At 41.3% G+C, this 23,208-nt stretch overlaps 1 protein-coding gene across 1 annotated transcript in view; it reads right to left on the minus strand.

Annotated features, from left to right (window-relative positions):
* Positions 1 to 23,208, minus strand: part of COX10 (cytochrome c oxidase assembly factor heme A:farnesyltransferase COX10) — a 60,402-nt gene that overhangs the window by 36,726 nt on the left and 468 nt on the right. Inside the window, exons 2-4 of the mRNA XM_072403584.1 lie at positions 16,273 to 16,400; positions 13,778 to 14,063; positions 11,246 to 11,370 (exon numbers count right to left, since the gene is read on the minus strand). Coding sequence (XP_072259685.1) covers positions 11,246 to 11,370; positions 13,778 to 14,063; positions 16,273 to 16,400 — 539 coding nt within the window. The remainder of the gene's footprint in view (positions 1 to 11,245; positions 11,371 to 13,777; positions 14,064 to 16,272; positions 16,401 to 23,208) is intronic.

Here is a 23,208-nt window from a genome sequence, read left to right on the forward strand (position 1 = left end):
TTGAATGTAAAAATTACACATATGAGAAAAATTCTACCAAGACTAAAAATAAAATATGTAAGGACAACATACAAAATGTAAATTATTGGGATCAATGCCCCGTTTACATTTTTGAACCCTGATTAAGCTTTATAAAATCTAATGCAGAGATCTCAGGCTTTATACCTGGTTAGAAGTGCAGCTACTTGTTATTATATTTTGCGCCTTGCACCCTCCATACTGCTGCTAATAACACTTGCCCCAAGTTTATTTGTGTACAAAAACAGCAACTACCCACAATTACTGATTATGCCCCAGGGGGGAAGAAAGCGGACGTTTCATCAGTAAAACAATTCTGTACAGTTAATCTCCCTGTTTATTTCACATTAAGTGGCCTTTCATACCGCCATAAATCATCTCTCCAATCATATTGGAATAGTGCTCAGTAAAACGCAGACTTTATACGTAAAGAAAAAAGTGAACACAGACCTGAACAGAAAAAAGATTTACTATGTTAAGATCTAAAAATATTGTGTATATATATGTAGGGTCCCAGTTTACCTTTATTTCCAGTAAAATAAAAGTGCAGATTGTGTGCCAAGGCAATCTTGTTCTGGAGCCTCATAGCAGTGTAAGATCATCTACTAGATTTAGAGTAAGATTTGGTTATATCCAGATTCCTTGATTGTTTTCCTTGCTGGAGAGGATGATGTACCTGAGGATCTGCATTGGAAGGATCTCCCTGCTTCTTCTATTTTCTTTCTGTGGATTTGTATTCCCTGCACTACTTCTTCTGGTTCTTGATTATTTTCTCACCTGTCAGCAAATCATTAGAGGGGCAGATATGACTTTAGAAAGCAAAGCCCTTCTTCTTTACCAAGATGGCCGACTCCACATGCAGACGCGGTGTACAGCAAGAAATGACAAGTAATGAAGGGTCAGCTGCAAGTAATGGTGACAAACTTCCTATCCTTCACTTGCATTTGATTGGCACAGTTCAGGTCCTCTGACACTTTCATGTTATTATATGATTTTAGTGTTTGGTTTACCTTCACTTTAATACAGAACCATTTCGTTTTTCCTAAACATATAATCGGTTTGTAATTTATTGTATTGGGGTTCAGCTTTAGAAATGGATGAGAGGACCATGGACCATGGATAAATTATAGGACTGACAAATAAAATAAGCAGATTTCTTTATTACTCTCTATTTTTTGGCCCATTCAGAAGGAGCAGATCACAGCAATTATAGGAATTCCTGAAACAGGGCAGACAATGAACCATCAAAGAAAGTCAGAGCCATTTAGCAGGCAATCCAAATTTAAAGGTCACATTAAAAAAATGTCATATTTGACAGAAAATACCTTGAATAGAAAATAAATAGAATACATTTAAACAAAATGTTCCAACCCTATTGATGTAGATCAATAAAACAACCTCTAATGGGGCTGCTTGCACAAACGTCTTTCAATAGAAGTGAAGAGGTTCTAGACAAATAATGATTGTACCGACCCGCGCTCATATTTCAGCCATTCATACAGCTGACTCAGACATCGCCCGCTCACACGGGGACACTTGTTGAGCCTGAACAAAGCATACATGAGACCGGGGACATCTGCGTCCACTCTGATACAAAGCTTTGAAGGGGTTGTGATGAGGCCCAACAATGAGCTGCAGGGAAGTGAGCGGCAAACAAACTTTACACTGAACAAATGAACTGTAATCGATACGGTAAATGCGGCAATCACGCAGAATTTTCTTGCAGCTTTGTGTTTATAGGCAAATTGTTACAGTAGATCTAAACACAAACTGAATGCCTTTCAGTTAAAACAAAACAAATTTTCATCTTCACAAACCTTCACCTTTTTTTTTTCTTTTTTTTTATCGTTTTAAATCTCCACATTTGGTATTTTGCATTATGCTGCACACCAATGTTTTATTTCCAATTGCCCACCGGAACACAATGCCTAATATCAGTTTAATGTGTGTGGTAGAAAGACACCAGAAGGGGGCCCTAATGCCACTAATCACTTGCAGCCTCCATCAGCCACTTCCTGTCTATATGCATTTGCTCCAGCACCGTCTGCACTATGTATGTGCAATATGTGTCACCTGTTCCTCCTGTAGTCTGCTCCGGGGTAATGTGGCAGAGTGGCAATGTAGAAACACAACAAGGTGTTGTCAGCCTATAAATGCCTGAACAAGGACGTCATGGCTGGAATTATTTGAATAAAGCTGCAGATTTGCCAAGAATGAAAATGAGAAAATAACATTAACATAATAAAGGTTACATGAAATTAATAAAATGTATTTTTGCAGAATGTGTTCTTTTATCAGCTTCCTGAAATTCTCTTTTAAAGCAGCAGATTTGGGTTGGGGTCAGGAATTCCAGAAGCTGCAGCTTTATTGTCCATTCATTAGTTTTGCTGGATCCCCCACTTATAGGCTACACCAGGCTACATAGGACGTTCAGTGTTCTCCTTGGTCCTTTTTAGACGGGCGCACCACCCAGCATTTTTCAGTGACCACCCGGCAGTTTTTGGGTAGTTACTGAAGAGTTAGGTTACAATACAGGGGCTGCCACCCGCCTACAAATTCTTCCCACCCAGCTTTAAGAAATTTCTGGGTTGAACACTGGACGTGGCAATGCTGTCTGGAAGAGATGCCTGAATCACAAGACCAGCTAAACACAAAATCAGCTGCAGATTTATTTTTTTGCATAAAGTTTGTTCATTTTTTATTAGTTACGTGGTAATTAACTGAATTTTTTATTTTAATTTTGAGCACAATGTTACTTTAAATCAAGTGCACATTGACAGGAATGCCTAAACAAGTTCAGCAGCACGGAGGGGCACCCATGGATGAAAATAAAGTGAAAACTATTTTCTGGCAATCACTAATGACCTACAGCGCACAGAGCAAACTAAACGTCATTCCTACAAAGGTCAAAGTAAAGAATATAAAGCTATCCATCTGAGTCCTTTCGGCATAACAGGATCATCAAAATCTCAGAAAGTGAATTATTGTAAAAGATAAATTCTTCAGCTCTGAGGACATTCTGCGCCCTGATGGTGCTCCAGGCATTGGAAATGAACTTGGTAAGGAGATATCCTGACGATGGATGGGGAAGAGGCCTCCAAGGTCTGGCGGTGTGCATGACCTGAGGCGTTTGTGTAGGTTGGGTCATTAGGAAAGCCGTGAGAGATGACTTTGATCAGGGTATGCTTTGCAGAGGACTAACCCGTGTTGTCTTACTGAACAAAGTAGGGATCACACCTACCGAGGCTAACAGGACATGCCAGTAAGAGATCTCCTTTCATCCTCCTTGTACAATCCCGCCCACCATACCTGGAAGTAAGTGTGAGAAAGAATGTCTGGAATTATGGGTATTCTGCCCCAGCCTGGGGCTTTCCAGACCCTGTGGAAGTTGTAGAGCTAGATTACAAAAAAAAAAATTAATATGACTTGTACAGGGGGACTCTACTGGAAATGGTTTTAAAATAAGTATCTACATGATTGTGACATTGGCATCTCAGTCCAGGAGGAAATGGTGACTCCTGAACAAAAGATGGTCCTGCCCTGCTAAAGAGGAAATCATATGCAGGCAATGGTTATATAAAATGCAGTATGAAATCGGACACCCCAGCAAATCACTTTGGTGACATCAAAACCTTCCTAACCGTTTTTCGAGTCTCAGCACAAGAGCAAACAATCTAATCTCACAACCTCTGCTGTCTGCGATCTCTCTGATGAACACAAGTTTTCCCTGTGATCTGACTCAATCAGACGCAGCCGGATATATAGAAGGGGGGTTTATCAGACAGGTAAGGAAGTCTAGAAATCCTTTCAGGAAGGTGAATGCAGCAAAAGTGCTTCCTGTCTTAAGATAACACGTTTGATGTCTGAGAAATGAAAGGCACCGAGAGCAAGAAAGGAAAGAAGAAAAGACGTTTAATCCCAAATAAATCTCCGACACCAGCTTAGCCAGGCGCTTCCTCCGTGAACGTTGCAGAGACTTCGATGAACAACAAAGGTGTCCAAACCGATGGAGTGATCACCGATAAATGAGAGGAATTCCCATCTGTGGCAGGAAGTTTCTTTATATATTTTGATAATATTTACATTTCCTAGATTGTAAGCTTTTGGGGGCAGGGTCCTCTCCTCCTGTTTCACTGTCCGTATCTGTCTGTCTTGCTACCCCTATTTAATGTACAGCGCTGCGTAACATGTTGGGGCTATATAAATCCTGTTTGTTAATAATATTAATAATAATAATATACGAACACAATAGAGGACAAAAGCCACTGTTTCTAATCAATGTTTCAATATGCAGTGTAGGTGTGGCCATTCATTCCCAACAGACAGGAAACTGATCCTCACCGGGCACAGAACTTCAGATATGCTCATTGCTTCCGTGGGCTTTGCACTGCCCAAATCCAGAAACAGAGCATTTGTCACCGCAGAAGCTAGACTGATGGGGGGGGTCAGGTTTTGGCTGCTGAGCTGACCTTTTACCCCACTAGGTACTAATGTCCATCTTACTGCCCTTATCTGGGACTAACAATGTTCTTGCTGATTGGAATACATAAAGCTAATTGCGTCTTATCTGTTTAACTTCACCAGAAGGGAGGAACTGGAGAGAGTGAGGAGCGGAGATTGTGCCAAAATGGCCAAAAAAAAGCTGAGAAAAGCACACACATTTCACAGATCAGAATGAATATGTTTAATTATTGAGGAGCCTCCCCACCCCCTGCACCTCACCTGACCCTTACATTCAAAGAATCAATTACCTCTGTGCCATTCAAGCTTTACTGCAAAAATCAGCGACTGATTGGAAGACAATTATAAAAACATTTACTTCTGAACTAAATCAGCCTGCCCATCCGCTCAGTTAAATTACCTAAAGACGTGACAGGGTGAGAATCATGGAGGGATTGAGGTGGGCCTGGGACAATCTGTTACTATGTGCAAAGACATTGCTAACATTTCTGAGAGCTGAACAAAACACAACAACAAGGTATATCGGAAAATTCCTGGTTGGTGCAATCTTAGGGGCGGCATGTGAAAATATTTTATAAAATGAATGGAGGTTTCTGAAGATTCCAAGGGGGAATCATTTCAATGAGCCTCTGCAAATATACAAATATACTCAGGGATCCAACATGACATGTGAGCATTACCACATCTTTCTGTTTAATGGATGCTATGTACAGCACCTTGGCACTGCCCCTCTGAAAAGCCACCATCTGCCTGTGCTGCATGAAAAAGAATGTCACTGGGTATAAAAAAAGGCATGTAATATACATATAATATATGCTCATACATTATACTTGCACATGATGCTGGGACATTTCAAGAAATGGGAAGCATTCTTTTCATATTCTCTGATCTGTTCTATGCTCAGGAGACAAATGGTAATGTATGACCAAAAAATGGCCAAATATCCAGGTTGATTGATATCCAACGTCTAAGGCACAGGTGTTGTGAGATTTGCTGGCATCACTATTATGCTGCTTGCTGTTCTCCTTGCTGGAGGGGAAGTTGCACCTGAGGTCCTGCAGGGTATGGATCTCCCTTCTTCATTCATTCTGAAGACCGGTGCTTCCTCTACATCAGAGGTAGCCAAACTCCGGCCTTTAGGCTGGATACGGCCTAGCCAGTATTCCTGTCCGGCCTTACGCCCCCCCCTAGTTATTTATTGTTGGATCCGGCCTAATTGAATTGTTATGTTATCGCGAGTTCCTGTAATGTCATCGAGTTCCCGCACAGTAACCCTAATTACTATGCCTAAAGAGCAGAAGCAACACGCAGCTACCAGGCTCCGGAAGGTTGACAAGCATGTGCACATGTACATGGTTGGAAAAAACTTTTTCTTGAACACCTTGTTTCTTCTGGCCTAGTGTGCCTTCTTGACCTCTTGAAATGGCCTAGTAGTCCAAAAAGTTTGCCAACCCCTGCTCTACATCTACCATTACCCCACTAAGGACAGCTCTGACAAAAGATAGCAAAGCCCTGACTCTACCAAGATGACTGCTTTGAGACAAAAACAGCCATGGTATGTAATAGGAGATCAGCTGCAGGTGGCCTATGGGTTTTCTGGGCACAGGTAACACAGTTCAGGTCCTCTTTGTGCAACTTTCCCACACATTGCTATAAGAATTTCTCTGCATCCACAAGGCTGGGATTAGACAGCCAGTGAGTATGAAAGATGCGGCCCTGTAAGATTCAAAGCTCGTGCCGCATCTTTATAAATGTCGCACTGGTAAAGCTGGTGATTTTTCATTGACATCCGTCGGCATGTTTTTTTAATTTCTGTCTTATAAATGGTTTTTAGCAGCATGACATTTCACAAACAGCAAACGATGGCGATGCTTTACATTCATCACACGGGACATATAGGAAATGCCACACCGACTCCAGGCCGAGATCAGCAAGACGCTCGACATTTGAAGACGTATTAGGCAGTGTTTTGGCACTTCGGGAGAGGGGTTAATGGAGATTTTCCTCTGATTATAGAGAGATGAAAGCTCTTCAGTCACAATCTGCATGTTCCAGTCATAACAAGTCAGTCTATGAGGAGATGAAGGCCTACAGAGTCATAATTACGCTTCATATTACCATGCCCCAGAGCTCGTGAAGGCAGATGATGAAATTTGGAATTGATTGGAAGTTTTAAAGGACAATTCCAGCCAACAACTAAAATTACTCATTTGAAAAACTCATAAAGGAAGTGTGATAAAGCCAAAAAGTCTATAAAGTATTGCAGGTACTAAACCAAGTATTCCTAGCTCCATGCTACACTATATATATACAGGAGGGTGTCACTAGGGTGACCTTGTTATTTGTGTCATGACCATCTGCATTAAATATTTTCTTCTATACAAACTTGCCATTAAAGTAGAGGTAGGCATTAGAATGATTTAAATTTTGCCTATAGATTCTTTAAAACCTGTATATACCCAGAGACCATTAAGAGGAACAAAGTGATTGATACCAAGGACTGACAAGACAATCTGCTGGGTGACAATGATTCCTCCTATCTGTCACAAATCATATTTCATCTCCATTCCCCAGCACAGCGAGGTCCCACGGCCCTTGGCATTCACAGAGAATCATCTAATAGTACGGCACCTTCTCACTAAACAGACTTCATAACCTCCAGCCCCTTCCCTCCATTAACTTACACTGCGCTGTCAGATGATGGGCCGCTGGATAATAGCAAATAGATCTTAAATGCAGAATACGGCATCTAAATGACACTCCACTTTCTCATTTGCTTAATGTGCGCTGATCAGAGTTTGCATGCAGAAGGCTGGGCAGATAGAGCCGGACAATTTGCACACACTCCTGTTTTACAAACCATAATTACATATTGAAGGGGGAAAAAAATCACTTCTGCCTGAAATGTGACTTTTAACCCGGAGCGCAGCACAAACTAGTTATCTCACCGGCATTGTAATGGTAAGAGCTGATTATTCTCTGCGTGTCAGGCTTAGCGGAATGAACTGGGCAGTGCGGGTAATTTTCTGCAAAGCTCTATATTTCATCAAGTAGGTTATTTCCCCAAAATCTACAGAGAAATAGGAATATCAGGATGTTGCAGGCTCTGTTGTTATTGGCACCATGTCTGCTCATTTCATGTCTGATAGAAAGCCAAAAAATTATTTGGGTTTTAGATCCAACACGTTTGTATAATATCTGTAAGCGCTCCCCAACTTCGAAAACCCATCTTCTCCAGGGTCTTAGGCAAGGTACGCATGTGCAATAATTATCGTTTGAAAACGAACGTTCAACAATTATTCCCGATTATTTTGAACGATCATATAGTGCACAATTCTGTACATGCAGTAACGATACGATCGTTCAAATATAATCCACCAATAATGTACACACATTAGATGCGATAGTTCAAACGATGCAGGCAGGAAGGTACATGTACACGAGAAAGTTTATCACAGAACAATCCACAATCACTGAACGACCGTATATACACAATAGATTACGAGCGATCGTCGCCCAATCATATCCGCTGGGACTGGTGGATTGGCGTCGTTGACCAGTGGTTGCACTTTTTTTGTTAACAATTATGGAACGATCTGTCATGGATCGTTAGTTTCCAAGGACAATTTTTGCACGTGTGTACGCAGCCTTAGCCAACCATTTTCTCCCAAGACAGGCCAGCATTTTAATTCCTACCTTTTACTCCTCCTTTCAAACATGAATGTCTGGCTGAATATTCTGGGTGTCCAGATATGTAAATCATAATGTGCTGTTAGGGTTTATCTGATAATCTGCTAATCAGCATTCCTCCCGATTTGAGAAACAGAACAAACCAAACTGGGCACAAGCATACGTAAAAGGTGGGGGTGGGGAAAGCACGCTCCAATGCAGGATATAACAACATAAGTGTTCCAATGTGGAGATTTTAAATATTATTCAAAATTTAAAGTAAAATGCAAACAGTTCATTATATATATATATGTTTATATGTAAACACAATTCACCAAATCAGAAAAGTTGCTCATAGTGACACTTACTGCTATAAAACAATCATAATTGGCCAAGTACATTATAGCCGAGTATATGAGACTTCACGAATTCCCTTTCCAACAAGGCCAGATCATGACCTGAGCGGAAGGTGGCAGCAGACATGAAAACACACTGATTGTCCCCATCACCATACACACACTGATGGAAATGAGAGACTTCTATGGTGATACAAAACAAATTTCCCGACATGTCTGGCAAAGACCATTAACAGGACAAGTTCTCCAAACATTAAAAGGTGTGCTGTGCAGAAATAATGAGAAGATGGCCATCACGCACCAATTATGTATATGATCTGTCTGCAGACCTATCTACTGATCTCGGCAGATAAGGATCCCTACCTTAAAAAGTTTCTCTCCCCCACATACGGCAACTACAAACACTCTGTGAGAATCAAAGGTGCCTCTCTGACAGGAGATTTAAAGAGAATTTAGCACAGTGTTTTTCATTTTATCATCGAGTTTTTGTAATGGGGGGCAAATATTAGTGAACCTGTGTTGGACTAGAGACTATTTGCAAGATTTAGAAAAGCAATAAGGCAATTTAAAACGAATCTCATCTGTAGCTGTATGTATTGAGGAGGAACTCAACTTCAAAATCATACCAGAATCACAATTCTATTTATTCTCTATGGAAGCAGAAACCTGTTTTGCTTTGTATTTTCAACAGTAGTTAAGCAATATAGTCCCAACCACCAGCCTGTCAACGGACAATACAGTCTTCCCAGCTCAACCTTATTTTGCTCTCATTTCCTATGAACATGTTCCTTCGCATATAGACTTGCAGCAGAACTTTATTAGCTCAGAGTACTGACCCTAAAGCCTAGTACAGAAGTCAGAGCATTGTCCATCACAGATGGGGCGGTATTCTAAAATTGCACTCCACTTAGATGGAAATTGTGTGCCAGCACCCCACCAGTGCACCCAGCATGTACTGGCTACAGACAGGTTAAACATGGCAGACATCCTCCCCAGAGATCCTCCTTCTTTTGAAGAATTGCAGCATTAAGATCCATTCACGGATAAAGCTGAATAGCTGTAAACTCATTTGCTTATCTCATTCCAGCGCGTTTGGTTCTGTGAATGAGGCTGCTTGGTACGCAGACGCGCTCTGCTACTCCTTATCTGAGGAGCCCCGCAGTCACCGGCTAATGAAATGTATGTATTACAGGAGAGCATTAAAAGGACGAAAAAGAAAAGGAACAAGGAAATGAAACCTAACTCAATTACATTTTTTACAGACCGGGAAAATGCCGGCTCTTCAATGTCCTAATGGATCAGCTACAATCTTGCAAACATGAAGGAAAAAACTTATTGCCCCATGGGAGGCTGGGATCAAGACAAAGAAAGTGCCGGGTGAAAGGCAGAGATGTTTCAGCTCTTGGCTGGATTGTCAAAAAAAAAAGATTAAAAAAAATGTACAACTGTGCATACGGGAGATTGTTGTCACCGTGTGGGGGTGAAGTGCTGGCCTCTGGAGAGATACAATGTGGACATGAGACAACACAAATCCACTTTGTTAATCTGCAGACCATCAAATCTCTGCACAATGCAGGCCAAGTGAATGACACCCATACATTGCAGGGACTGGTAAATTTGTTTAGCACAAATGTGATATGAGATAATAAAGAGATTGGTCCTACGTATTAACTGCATGTTAAATGATGTATTTCCAGCAATCCCTGCACATCAGAAATGTGGAGGAAAAATAGATGACCAGCACTGTGAACATATCACATTTTTACATTATACTGCTCTGTCAGTCTAACATGGGAATTTTGCTATCAGGTTGTCGTTAGTGTGACAAAGCAGATCTTTGCAAAAATGCTCAGTCTGTTTTACTTCAAATACAAATGGTTTAAATAAACTTCAGTAAAATAGGGACCCTTGTATAACCTACCAGCAGCAAGATTCCAAACCATCTTCTCTGACCATCTTCTACGGAACTTTCAGCTTTTGCTAAATCTTACCTACCCTTTACTGCTTCTTACGCATTCCTATTGGCCATGAAACAGCTCAGATAAAACACACAAGGTAACTATGAACCCCCCTGATAACTTATACATTACACATCAGAAATCACAAAAAACAACCCGTAAATAATGACTTCAACCAATATCACATCCTACAAAACATCATATACAATAAACAGAATACCAGAACATATTGGAGTACAGCACACTCAGCCTCAGAACCTCACAGGGGACCTAATCAGACTTCATTCTTAAAGCCCAACTCCAGCTCAACCCTTTTATATTGCTGTAGATACAGCAGGGGGGCGTAGAACCGTGGATTTGTGCTTCTTTCTCTGTCCCTATTAGGTAGAAAATCTTATAAGGAGAAGGTGGAACTCTCTTCAATTGGGACAGCTTTTAGTAATGTAATGGAAAGGTTAAACTGTTTAGCTGGTGATTGTGTTTTGGTGATAAACGCTCCGCCATTCCTTGCACAAGAGTCACAAAGCATGTTGTATCCAACACTAAAACAAATTAATGGGCTGCAGGTATATTTTATGATAAGCAAACACAATGAAGATTATTCAGACAAGTAGAGCAAGTAACACCAATGTAAAGAAAGGAAAAAAATAAGATATCATTATTGACAATAAAAAACGATCCCATCTGTCATTTCAGCACAGCTCTGATGTATAATAGAGGAATCAGTTCATTCATATATGTACAATGGCAAAACGCATTCTTAAACACACAAGTTTGGCTCACCTGGTTGATGGTATTGGCTGCACAGGAAGCCAGGCCAGTTCCAATAGAGGCCAACAGGAAGCAGCTGAGATCAAAGGGCACTGGTGCCATGGCATAGCCAGCTGATGCAGTGATCACCACCAGGGCTGTAAAGAGGTAAAATATAAAATTACATTTTGTGACAAGGCATCAATGCCAAATAAAAGAATATTTAAATGTTCACACTAAACATACAGTTTTGTACCTTTGAATTGAGTTGTCCTAAAGCGTATCACCCCCCTGAGGATACCCACCTGATCCAATACTGACCTCTGCCCTCGTTTTAGTGATCTATAGCAATTATTGTGTTATGCTAAATGACTGGCTAGCTTAGGAGTCCTGCAGAGAGTTTTATTTTGTTACTTCTAAAAATTTTGCTTTTGCCGTTTTCGTTTTTCAGGCCTGGTGCTTTTTATTATTTCCTCTGCCCTGGATTATGAGTAGAAGCTTTTCAGGGACAGAACCCCATGAACACTGCACAAGGCCTCACCCAGGTGCCAAAAATAAAGATATAAAAACAGTATTTTCTTTTTTAAAAGTTTCATTAAAAACCTTTAAGTGCATCCAACTCCCAACAATAATCTTTTTACCATTTAATATGGGAGATATTTATAGCAATGGGTTTCTAGAAACTTCAAAGTTCAGGAAATCAAACTAAAAAGAAGAAATACCAGGAATTCGAGTACTTCAAACTCTTTGGCATAATTATAGTTTACCTACAGGTGTCCACTTATTTCATGATGTTCCTTATCTTAATAACAAGCGATTAACGCGGCTACATTAATTAAAGCTGTAAATTAACCACAGTAATTAAATGGAGGTGATTGCCTATTGTGGCGTGCTGATAATAAGAACTGATTATTGGTGTCTGTTTGGGTCTTTCAGGATTTAGATTTGTTGCATAAATTGAATTTTTACACCCTGGGTGGAACTTAATTTGATCGTACTCCAGAAGTGCGAGAATTTTTCCTTTAGCTGACATAAAAACTAATCTGCACTGAAAGAGAAAGATGCAAAGCTGAAAAAACACAGTTAAGGATTAATATTTATCAAAGTTGAACAGCAGATATTAACAATAATGAATTTAAAAAGATAAATCAGCTCAGGTTGTGTGTGGGTGCCAGGAAGCTGAAATTCTTCTTTGAGATTACCTTACAGTACAATGTGTCTTTGCCCTTCTCACAATGGGGGATATTTCTCCCCTGTAGTTTGTGTCTCTGCTCCTACCACAATGATAAGATCCCTCCCCCCCAGCAGTTTGTGTCTGTGCCCTTCCCAGAACGGGGAGATTTCCCTAGTAGTTTCTGGCTCTGCCCCTCCCACAATGGTAAGATTTCCCCCAGTGGTTTGTGTCTCTGCCCCTCCCACAATAAAGAGATTTCCCCCAGGAGTTTGTGTCTCTGCCCCTCCCACAATGGTGAAATTTCTCGCAGTAGTTTGTGTCTCTGCACAATGGAGAGATTTTCCCCAGCAGTTTAGTAGTTTGTGTCTCTGCCCCTCCCACAATTGGAGGATTCCCCCCAGTAGTTTGTGTCTGCCTCTTCCACATTGGGGAGATTTCCCTAGTAGTTTCTGTCTCTGCCCCTCCCACAATGGTGAAATTTCTCCCAGTAGTTTGTCTTTCTGCCCCTCCCACAATGGGGAGATTTCCCCAGTAGTTTGTCTCTGCCTCTCCCCCAATGGGGAATTTCCCCCAGTAATTTGTGTGTCTGCCCCCCCCCACAATGGAGAGATTTTCCCCAGCAGTTTGTTTCTGCCCCTCCCACAATGGAGAGATTTCCCCCAGTAGTTTGTGTCTCTGCCCCTCCCACAATTGGAGGATTTCCCCCCAGTAGTTTGTGTCTCTGCTCCTCCCATAATGAGAAGATTTGCCTTGGATTGTAAACTTGCTCAGAGCGAGCTCTCTTTTCCTCCTGTATAATAACTGGCATTGTTTTCTATGTAAGTTATAACTTGTACTCATCATTGTACAGCTCTGTGTAACATATACGATTTAAAAATATTATCATGATCATTTATTAAACATTTCCATTCTGCTGTCTTTCTCCCCTCCCAGACTGCAGACAGACAACAGCTTTTAGTAGACAGGATTTTTCATTTCATGCTTATTATGGATTGGTGGATATACAGGGGACTAAATTCAAGCATTAATTTTCTGTGATGGAAAAGAAACTTCCCATTTTGACTTTTATTTTTCCTAAATAGCTTGTGCAGAATGTATATATTCACCTTAGCCCTCTGTCTGTGTTCCTTGCCAGCACAGTTTACAGGTGCAAAGTATTGGCAGTCCAGCAGTGCAGGCATGATCACACCAGCTGGTCACCGTTTACCATTTTCTATTGCTATTGGAGTGATTCATTTGAGCTGATACAACTCACAGAGAAGATTTAATTAGCCAGCAGCAATGGGATGTCACTTGAGTATATTATAATATATTTTACCATAACATGTTATAAATGACAGCTTTAATACAATGTCCTGTGAAATGTCCACCATCCAAATATGAATAAATACCTGAGAGTCGGATTTTTGATAGTCGAGCCAAAATCCCTGGCAGGGTGGACAGGTTTACTTTTATCTCTTTCCAGCCTCTGCTGTCCTCAGCCCCAGGGAACTGATCACAGAGTTTGTCACCGGTGGATTTCGTCTCTGGTGAATCTTTGGAAGGGTCTTTGTGCGGCACGCTGAGTGCACGGGATATTTCCTTCACCTCCCGCAGTACTTTCTCTTCCTGAGCCGAGTCAGGCAGGTCTGTTTTATGCTTCATCCTCTGACATAAAAACCCATGCTGTGTTGTATACTGTAAATACAGAAAAAAAATCAGGTTTCTGTTTATATCAAGACTTCATTATACAGAGGTGCAAGACAGTAAAATAATTTTGGAAATGTAAATCATTTGCTGAATCCAACAATGTTCACCTAGTGTAACTGATGATGTGATTGTGAAGTAGAAATGTATTCCCTTTAGGAGCTCATAACACAAAATTTTTTGGTTATTTTTATTATAATAGGATTTATATAGCCCCAACATATTACCCAGCACTGTACAATAAACAGGGATTGCAAATTACAGACAGATACAGACATTGACACAGGAGGAGGAGAAGACCCCGCCCTGAAGAACTTACAATCTATGAGTTACCTTAGGAAATACAGACTTTTGTGTGTTTTTACTGAAATACCTTTGTTCTGTAGCCAGTTATTAAAGCAGAACTCCATTAAGAGATAATGAACACTCCATTAAAAGTAAAATGGCAAAATCTGATTTTGCTTCCATATTCACTGTCAATCCAGAGATTTCATCTGCAGTGTTTTTTTCTGTTGCTTGCTTAATGGACAGTAATATTTACCCCACTTTGTCCGAGTCCAGGTTGTCCTGGACCTGCCCCCATCCTATGAATGGAAGTGAAAGAAGAAGCAGCATATATAGGAGATCATATTTTTGCTTTGATCTCCTATCAGCATGCTTCTGTAAGCATAACAACTGATTAGCTTCTCTTCCTGACATTTTGAGCTCTGATGTACAAAGACTGCACTAAAATAAAAAAACAATGCATGTAATAATGTAGTAAAGATTACAGATCTGAATTATTTTTGCCTTTTTCTGCTTGCAGTTCATATTTTAAAGACATCCCTGCTTTAAACCCTATGTTGTCAGGTTTTGCTGTCCCCTTTAATATTGTGTGTCACATTTTGATAAAAGATGTGAAACCCTAAAATCAGCCAACCCAGTTTAGGTTTGTCCTGGAATTCTAATACTCATTTATTATAATTACATCAGCCTAATTACTTTGTCTGAGTTTGACATTTGTTGAGTTAGATGCAGTGATAGGGGGTTAGAGGTCACAGCAGGTCAGACAGTTGCTGCCATTGAACTGCTTGACCCAACAAACTCAGAAGACGGAAGTCAGGCAGTTGACGAGCCAGGACAATTTACAATTTAGGAACACTCAATTTGCCGGACTCAAGGCAGCAAAGCCTTACTACGAGCAGATCATGTCATATCTGACTGAATGTTTTGACTAAACCACAAATGTTCTGGACCAGGGTGGTGCTAGGACAAGCTATGGTTTAGCCCTTGGCTAAGGGGATTGAGTGTGGTTGTAAATGGGGTTAATTCGGAACAGAGACCAGTCATTAGTGATGTACCTCAAGGCTCTGTGCTGAGTCTTGTTCTAATAATCTGCTTTTAAGTGATACAATTGAAGGTTCGGTAGCAGCCTTTTTTGTTGGCGACGCAAAGGTGGGCAGTAGGATGACATGAACATGATTTGGCATTGCTGGAAAACTGATCAAAGGAGTGGAAACTGCAGTTCTATGTTTTTAAATGTTAAATAAGACATGGAATATAGATGGAGGAACAGATTAAGCAAGTCCTAATTCCCCTTTACAGATCTTTTATTAGACCTTTAATGCAGTTCTGAAGACATCACTTACAAACACATAGATAAACAAAATCAAACCCAAAAGCTCAGAAAAATATCAGAAGTTTCAAGGGATAAAGCATATTAGGAGAGACTGCAGGACTAAATATGTTCAGTCTTGAGGAAAGAAAGTAAAAGGAAGATATGATGGAAAAGTGAGTAATGTCCAGGTAGAGCAGAATTTTTAACATGCTTTCACACTTCTGTCTCTCTGTGACCTCTGATCCTCATTGGCAGTATTTGCAGAACCCATATTACAGGTTTCTGTCCTGTTGCACAATTTTAGTTAAAAACAGTAGTGTTCTAGAGAAGTAAAAGAGGAGAAAATGAAGAATGAAGAGATATGGTCATGGCTTTATGTGCCATAAAGGTGTGCTATTGATGGAGTGAATTTTTTACAGTCAAATCTGTCTGTGAGGGAAGATTACCTTTAACTTCTGTGACATCAGGACAAGAAATGAGAGACAAGGATCTTACCAGGACAGAAGACACAAGTACCAGGACAGAAGACACACATGTTTTCCTTTAAATCAGTTCAGGAAACCATATCCTACCCTCTGTGGAAACCACTGATCGGCTACTAACCTTGTGTTTAGTGGGGTGAAAATAAAGGCAGCGATCGTTCTTCTTGCGCCATATCTGAAACAGTCGGCAAGCTGTTGGTGATCCAGCAAACGTTCTGTGAATCTGTGCCAGGCACATACCCGTTGTTCCTGGGAAGAAATCAAATCAAATGTCAGTCACACTAACAAAATCTACATTGCAAGGTCAGAATTAATATGTTTACCTAGCAAAACATTCAAGAGCAGCTCCAGGGAATAGGCAATTGTTCTCCTGGTGAGATTGTAACTGTGCAAATATCTTCTTATGTCTAAGGCTATGTACACACGTGCAATAATTGTCGTCGAAAAGGATCTTTCACAATCCTTTTCAAGGACAAAAGACTGCATGAGCGCTGTACATACACCACTGTTCTGGCTCTATAGAGAGGGAAGAGGGAGAACGACAGAGCGGCACCCCACTGCACTCTCTCCCTTTCACTTTCATTATGATCGTTCATTGATTGGCCAGGGCAACGGATGACGGGCGCTGTACAGATGCAAGATTCTCATCCAATATCAGCGCTGAGACAATTATCGGACAAGAATCATCTGACGTGTGTACGTAGCCTAAGTCATTCTGCATCTCCCATTACAATAATCCCTATTATTTCTACCATGCAAGTCCATGTTCAGGCACTGCCTATTATGGGGTGTGCTATGTCCCCGACTCCCAATTGTGGTCCAGCTTTGCCACTTTCCCACAGGTTTGAATTTGATGTACAACATCATTTCCGCATGTGTCTCTGCCACCAATGCCAATTAAACCAGCATATGTTGGATATGGAGGATAAGAGAAAAGTACTGTATTGTCTTTGCTCACCAACACTGTAACCCCAGAAAAAGAAAGACCACTTACTGTGGGAAATTGTGGAAAAATTGAACGAAGGAAAGGGACAGCTCTTTGAAATACTTTTAATGGCAAATTATCAGGCAGTAGGTTTGGTCCACTTTAAGGGAAGTTCAATTCAATGAATTCCAAAATAATTAAAACATTCTTTGGTATAAACAAAAAAGAAAACCTTTTCCTCTCAAGCATTTTCATGGGAGAAAGATCTGTAAAAACATTGGAGCTCCTCTTCCACTGCCAGAAGGCAAATGTCCCTCTGCATCCTCTATCATGAACCGAACCATACTTGGTATAAAAACATCAAGTGGGCATTTCACGAGAAGACTGTGTTAGGAAAACATAGATTCTGATATTTTCCAGTCCCCGCGTCTTTCTGAATCGTAGCATGCAAACACAAATGGCCTCGTTAACATGGAGCGGTGAGGAAATGAGATCGCTGCTACGAAAATATAGCGACCCGTATACGTTACTGAGTTACCTCAGTGGAAAGATTAATGCCATGTATCGTTATGTAAACTGAAACACGCCGAGCGATATTTTTAAATGAAATTACAAGAACATTTAAATGTTTATTATACATAAACTTGGTGGTAAATGGAGTTTTATGAGTAAAGTGGGTCACTACAAAAACTGCAAAGTGCTCTGGAGAGTTCAGCAGCTTATTTTGCTTAATGAAGCTTTCAGATTTTTTTTGTCAGGGATGAGACATTTGAGTGCTGCAATTTGGTTGGTTGTTAAGGGTAATACACACATTATCAGATATTAGGATTAGCATGGCCACCTATGACCCCAAAGCAGCAAGAATGATTGAAATGGAGCAACAAGCAAACTACTAAAACACATCTGTAATCAGGGCTGAGGATTCGGAGTCATTACATTTTTGCAAACTCAGACACCAGGCTTCCAACTCTGACTCCTCAACCCTGATTGTGACGGATAAGTGAAAAAAACAAATCTCATTTAAAATACGTGATGCAGCTTATAGGTACATCTGCACTTACAGTTTTCTTAAAGTCCATCCTGCAAATTCACCCTAACACCTATTAAGCCTGTCAGCGGTCTACCTAATGCAGATTTATGTGATGATGTGGTAACAATGCTGCATTGCTCCTGAATTCAGAGCAGAGTTGTCACCCTCATCTAGGCCATGCCTGTTTGCACTACAGGGGGATAAGACAACGTGGAAGGAAGTAAGACTAAAGCTGCGTACACACTTGCAATTTTTGTCGTTGGAAAGGATCTTTCACGATCCTTTCCAACGACAAGGGGCTGCAAGATGCATGAACGATGCTGTACATACAGCCCCGTTCATGCTCTATGGAGAGGGGAGGGGGAAGAGCGACGGAGCGGCACCCTGCTGCGCGCTCTCCCCTTCCCTTTCATTACGATCGGCTGTCGTCCATCGTCCGTGGATCCGGCAGGTCGGTCGTCCGGACGATGGACGACACCGACTGTACACACGGAAGATTTTCGCCCGATAATTGGCCGATAAAAATCTGCCGTGTGTACGTAGCTTAACATTGTCACCAAGTTTATAGTTGTAGATCAGCACTTTAGTCACACTTAGTCCTGTCAATTTCTTTCTGCATTGGCAATACTGCTGAATCCACTCCACTGTGATGTGCACCTGAAACCCCTCCGCTGGTTGGGGCAGTATGTAAGAGACACATGGAGGAGGTTTTGGCTCGGTTGCGGGAAGGTAACTGTTAAGGGATTTTGTTTTGGACTTTTTTCTTAAACATTTTTTATCTGCTGAGTCATGTTTGGTCAGCCACCAATCTTTTTGGTAGTACAACCATTCAGGTACTTCCTGGTTTAGACATACTGAGATTTGATCCTCGGAACCATAACCCTTCAGCTGATACAGAAGAAGAGGAAAAAAACCTCTGTAACAGTGACAAGGCCTGATGCATTCCAGGCTGTTTAGCGCAATTGGTGTTCCCCATTGGGCAGTCCCAGAGGGCATGCTGGTGAGAGTGCATGCTGCTACGTGCATGAGCACACCTCTTCCACTGACTTATGACTTTTGCGGCTCTGGCAGGCTGGGAGACCAATCGATGACCCTGCCTGGATTTACCGCTTCTGACCTCCGATTGGCCTGTACCTGAATATGGCCTCTCAATCAACGATAGCAATAAGTTTCAAAGTAGCTCAGGATACAATTCTGTTTCTGATTTCCTCTTGTAAACCTTTACTCCTGTCTGACCTTCAGTTGTTTCCTGCCGACTCCTGCACAACCCACTGACCCTTAGATTATCCACCCACTGACTGACCTCGGCGTACAAACCTTGGCTTTGTATTACTACTACTACACTACTACATCACACACAAGTCCTGAGGAAAGGGTCACCCAAGTGCTGGGATGGCACATCAAGCCCCTACTGAACAGTGCTCAACTATAGAATTTGTCCTGACCGCATGCAATTGGGTAAATGTCTGATAAAGATTGGATCATTGGTCACGGACATGACAACCTTGGGATTTTGTGTTCACACGCAGCAACTGACTGCTCCAAATGCATTTTCTTGGGGAACAAAACAACTGAGGCAGTTGGCAAATTTTAGCCAATCCTACCAGTCCAGTCCTACAATTTTCCTGGAGTCAGATCTGTCTAGGTGCAGCGCTCAGAATTGCTCTGACCAGGAATGTTCAATGTAGGTAGCCGCTGAGTTAAGAATATCCGACATACGGACGTGTGGCTTCCCTGCTTGCTCATGTGCAAAACAGAGGCTTGAGAGGGGGTCAGTTTGCATGAGTTGCAAAAGGAATCTTTTGCTAAACACAGCTAAGGTTGTGGGTGATTCTAGGGGGGTGAGCTCTTGTAACTCTTTAATGTCAAACTCTGCAGTTGTTTCTTTTTGCATATCAAAGCACAGCTTGCTCCAGAAGTTAATGAATGTCTAGGCTAAATAAAGTTTTTTTTTTGCTTTGTTTGTGATTAACTCACAGTGAGGATTTTATACAGTAACTGACACCAGGCTGCCTAATTATATGTTGACACAAACATCTGTCTTAACTGCTAAAATAATGTACATGTTCCGACAAATTTAACTGAAGAGCAAACCTACAGTCCTTGTCTCCCATATAACCCGGGGACTACCTGTGCTCCAGTTCAGGAGGGAAATTGTCCCAAACAGTCAGATTGTGGAAACCTGTTAACACTTTAATACATTTTGCATTATATGAGAGATTATACCAAGCATTGGCAAGTGTTTTGCTGTAAAATATTGAAGAAGTTATAACAAAATGAAGATTCTGTATGAAATCTCTTTCAATTCCAACTTACAAACATTTGTAACTTTAACATACACTGCAGACCATGGTACAATATTTCATGACATGCTTCAATCCTAACTGGTAAACAGCCCATAGCTTACATGTGTAAAGCCATGCAAAGAGAGTACACAAAACACAGACATGGATGCAAAGTCATGGTCAAAAATAAAACTGGCATTGAGGGTGCAAGGGCTTCCCCTTTGCACCTGATCTGAAGCATCCACACAAAAACTAAAGTAAATGTTATAATAATTGTATAAACGTACAACCTTTTGGGTTTTAAAGTTACACGTTTACACTTCCAAAAGAGAAAAAAGAAAGAGGTTTAATGGCGCAGCTGTCACGCCATAAAAGAGAAGCGGAGCTGGTAAACCGGCAGGTCCATAAAGTGTGGATTTAATGCCGTGGTAAGTATGATCTTGCAAGAATATTTTCACTACTTGGCACTGAGAGGAGCGGGTTTTAAAAAAAGAATAAAAAAATATATAAGGACTTTTATGGCGAGAGCAGATTACCCACAGGGTTGTTTAGTTTTCCCGAGCTGGACGAGTACAAGTGCCGATTTCTAAGAGTTTCCATCTTTGTGCCGTCTTAGCGGCTTTACATGCTGAGCGCTAATAAAAAACGAAGGCGGTTTTTATTGGGCAAGGACTGCTTCACTCACTGATTGTGTGCCGGGTGGAATGTGAGAAGTAGAACTAAATAAACACTCAGGCTGTGTCTTTAAAGAGAACTTGTCACTCATTGTAAACCTGTAAAGGTGTAAGGTGGCTAAGAGCAGCCAACAAGAAAGTGTCTGCCATTTAAATCTGTGTTCTAGAAAAGCCTTTGTGAGCCGCTCGGATTCTGAGTTTATTTTCATACTCAGGTCTCAGCGCTCGCTCTGCTATGGGCGGGAATTTTGCAGAAATGAGGACACAAGCAGAGTGCCCTGCTGGGGGGATCAGAGGACGGGTCTAGAAATTTTCTGTAGAGCCGTGTCTCCCAAATTCACAGGTTATCAGCACTTTCCTATGTGAGCAAACCTGCCAGTACTAATGATTAAACCAACTGAGCAAGAATAAAAAAGTAAAAATACAGGCATTACACACCATCAGCCAAAACGTTAACGCCCCTGGATTAACATTGTGTATCACCTTTGTGACCCATCAAGGCATGGACCCCACAAGGTCCATGAAGGTGTCCTGTGGTATCTGGGACCAAGATGGTAGCAGCAGATACTTTAAATCACACTGCCTCGGCTAGCCTGTCTTCCACCCATAATGCACCCTGCTGCCCCCCCCATCAATGAGTCTGTCACCAATTCACCAAATACCTTACTTTTGTTAGGTAACCACTACATACCGATGTCACCCCACAGGATCTGCCGTTTTAAAGGAGGCTTTGACCCATCATCCAACGATCACAATTTGGCCTTTGACAGAGTTGCTCAGATTTGAACACTTCTCCATTTTTCCTGCTTCAAACTCATCACCTTCAAGAACTGACTGCTCACCTGCTGCCCTATTGCCATTGATTATCAATGTGATCCCTTCACCTGTCAGGCAGTGTTGTGTTTTTGTTCATCGATGTATAATGTAATAAATAGAATTAGAGATCTAGAACATCTCTGCATCTTTGGATCTCTGTTTTTATTTTACTTCCTTTTTAGGGAGATTTTCACTTACTTCCTGTATGCTCAATCACCATCACCCCCCATCACCACAGAAAAATGGCAACAACAGCCTCATAGTGATTGTAACACTTCACTTCTCCACCCAGATAATAAAGATTTACTCCAGGCAAACTGCTCAATGCTGGGGTAAGACACAGACATGGGGGGAGTGTTACCTGTAAAGGTGTCGGTGGATATTTATCAAACAATTCAGTGACAACTAGACTCAAATCCGTCCGCCTCCCATTTACAAGCCGATATCTGTCGCTCAATGTGCAGCCCCTGTACCTGCAGTATGGGTCGTCGACAGATCTGTGCAGGTCTAATATGGATTTCACACTGAAGGTAAGACAGAATTTCACGGAAGGTCAAGTGTACCTGTCATATGAATTGTGCATGATTGAATGTGTCAAATTGAATCAACACGAGTGCTCAATCTGTCCCAGCATTACATATTTATATTTGTTGCACTTTAGGTTGAACTCCAGTCAAAGAGCTAAAATCCATATCAGAAATCAGTCTGTATTTCTCTTCACCCAGCTCTGCTACATACCACAAACCCAGATTTTCCTCTGGAACAGTTCAATAGCATTTACAAGTCTTGTTCCTCCCCCCACAAATCACTGATGGAGAAACAACAGACCAAGACGCTCATCTCTCTCATCCTATCAGCGTACTCCTTGTGCTGCTTGCTCCTTCAGTCAGAACAGAAATGCCATGTCAGGTTCAGAGACCCGCTTGGCTTGTATTTACATACGTGTAACAATGTATTAATGGGTGCAGAGCTGAAGATTTGTGTATTTTATATCTGCACAGACGTCAGCTTTATTTCTTGTAAAACAGAGGCTCGTTTAAAGAGAACAAGTCACATCTAAATAAATCAGGAGACCAGTTCTCTGCAATAGAGAATGTTCTACTAGATTGTAAGCTCTCCGGGGCAGGGTCCTCTTCTCCTGTGTCATTGTCTGTATTAGTCTGTATTTTGCAACCATTATTTAATGTGCAGCGCTGCGTAATGTTGGCGCTAGATAAGCCCTGTTTATTAATGATAATACTCATCTCCATGGCAGCTCCTGTCAGATATTTATGTCCCCCTGCCACATACTGTGGTTTCTTCCTCTGACCCCTCCGTTATGAGAAGA

This window comes from Pyxicephalus adspersus, chromosome 3, assembly GCF_032062135.1.
Source record: "Pyxicephalus adspersus chromosome 3, UCB_Pads_2.0, whole genome shotgun sequence".
Lineage (NCBI taxonomy): Eukaryota > Metazoa > Chordata > Amphibia > Anura > Pyxicephalidae > Pyxicephalus > Pyxicephalus adspersus.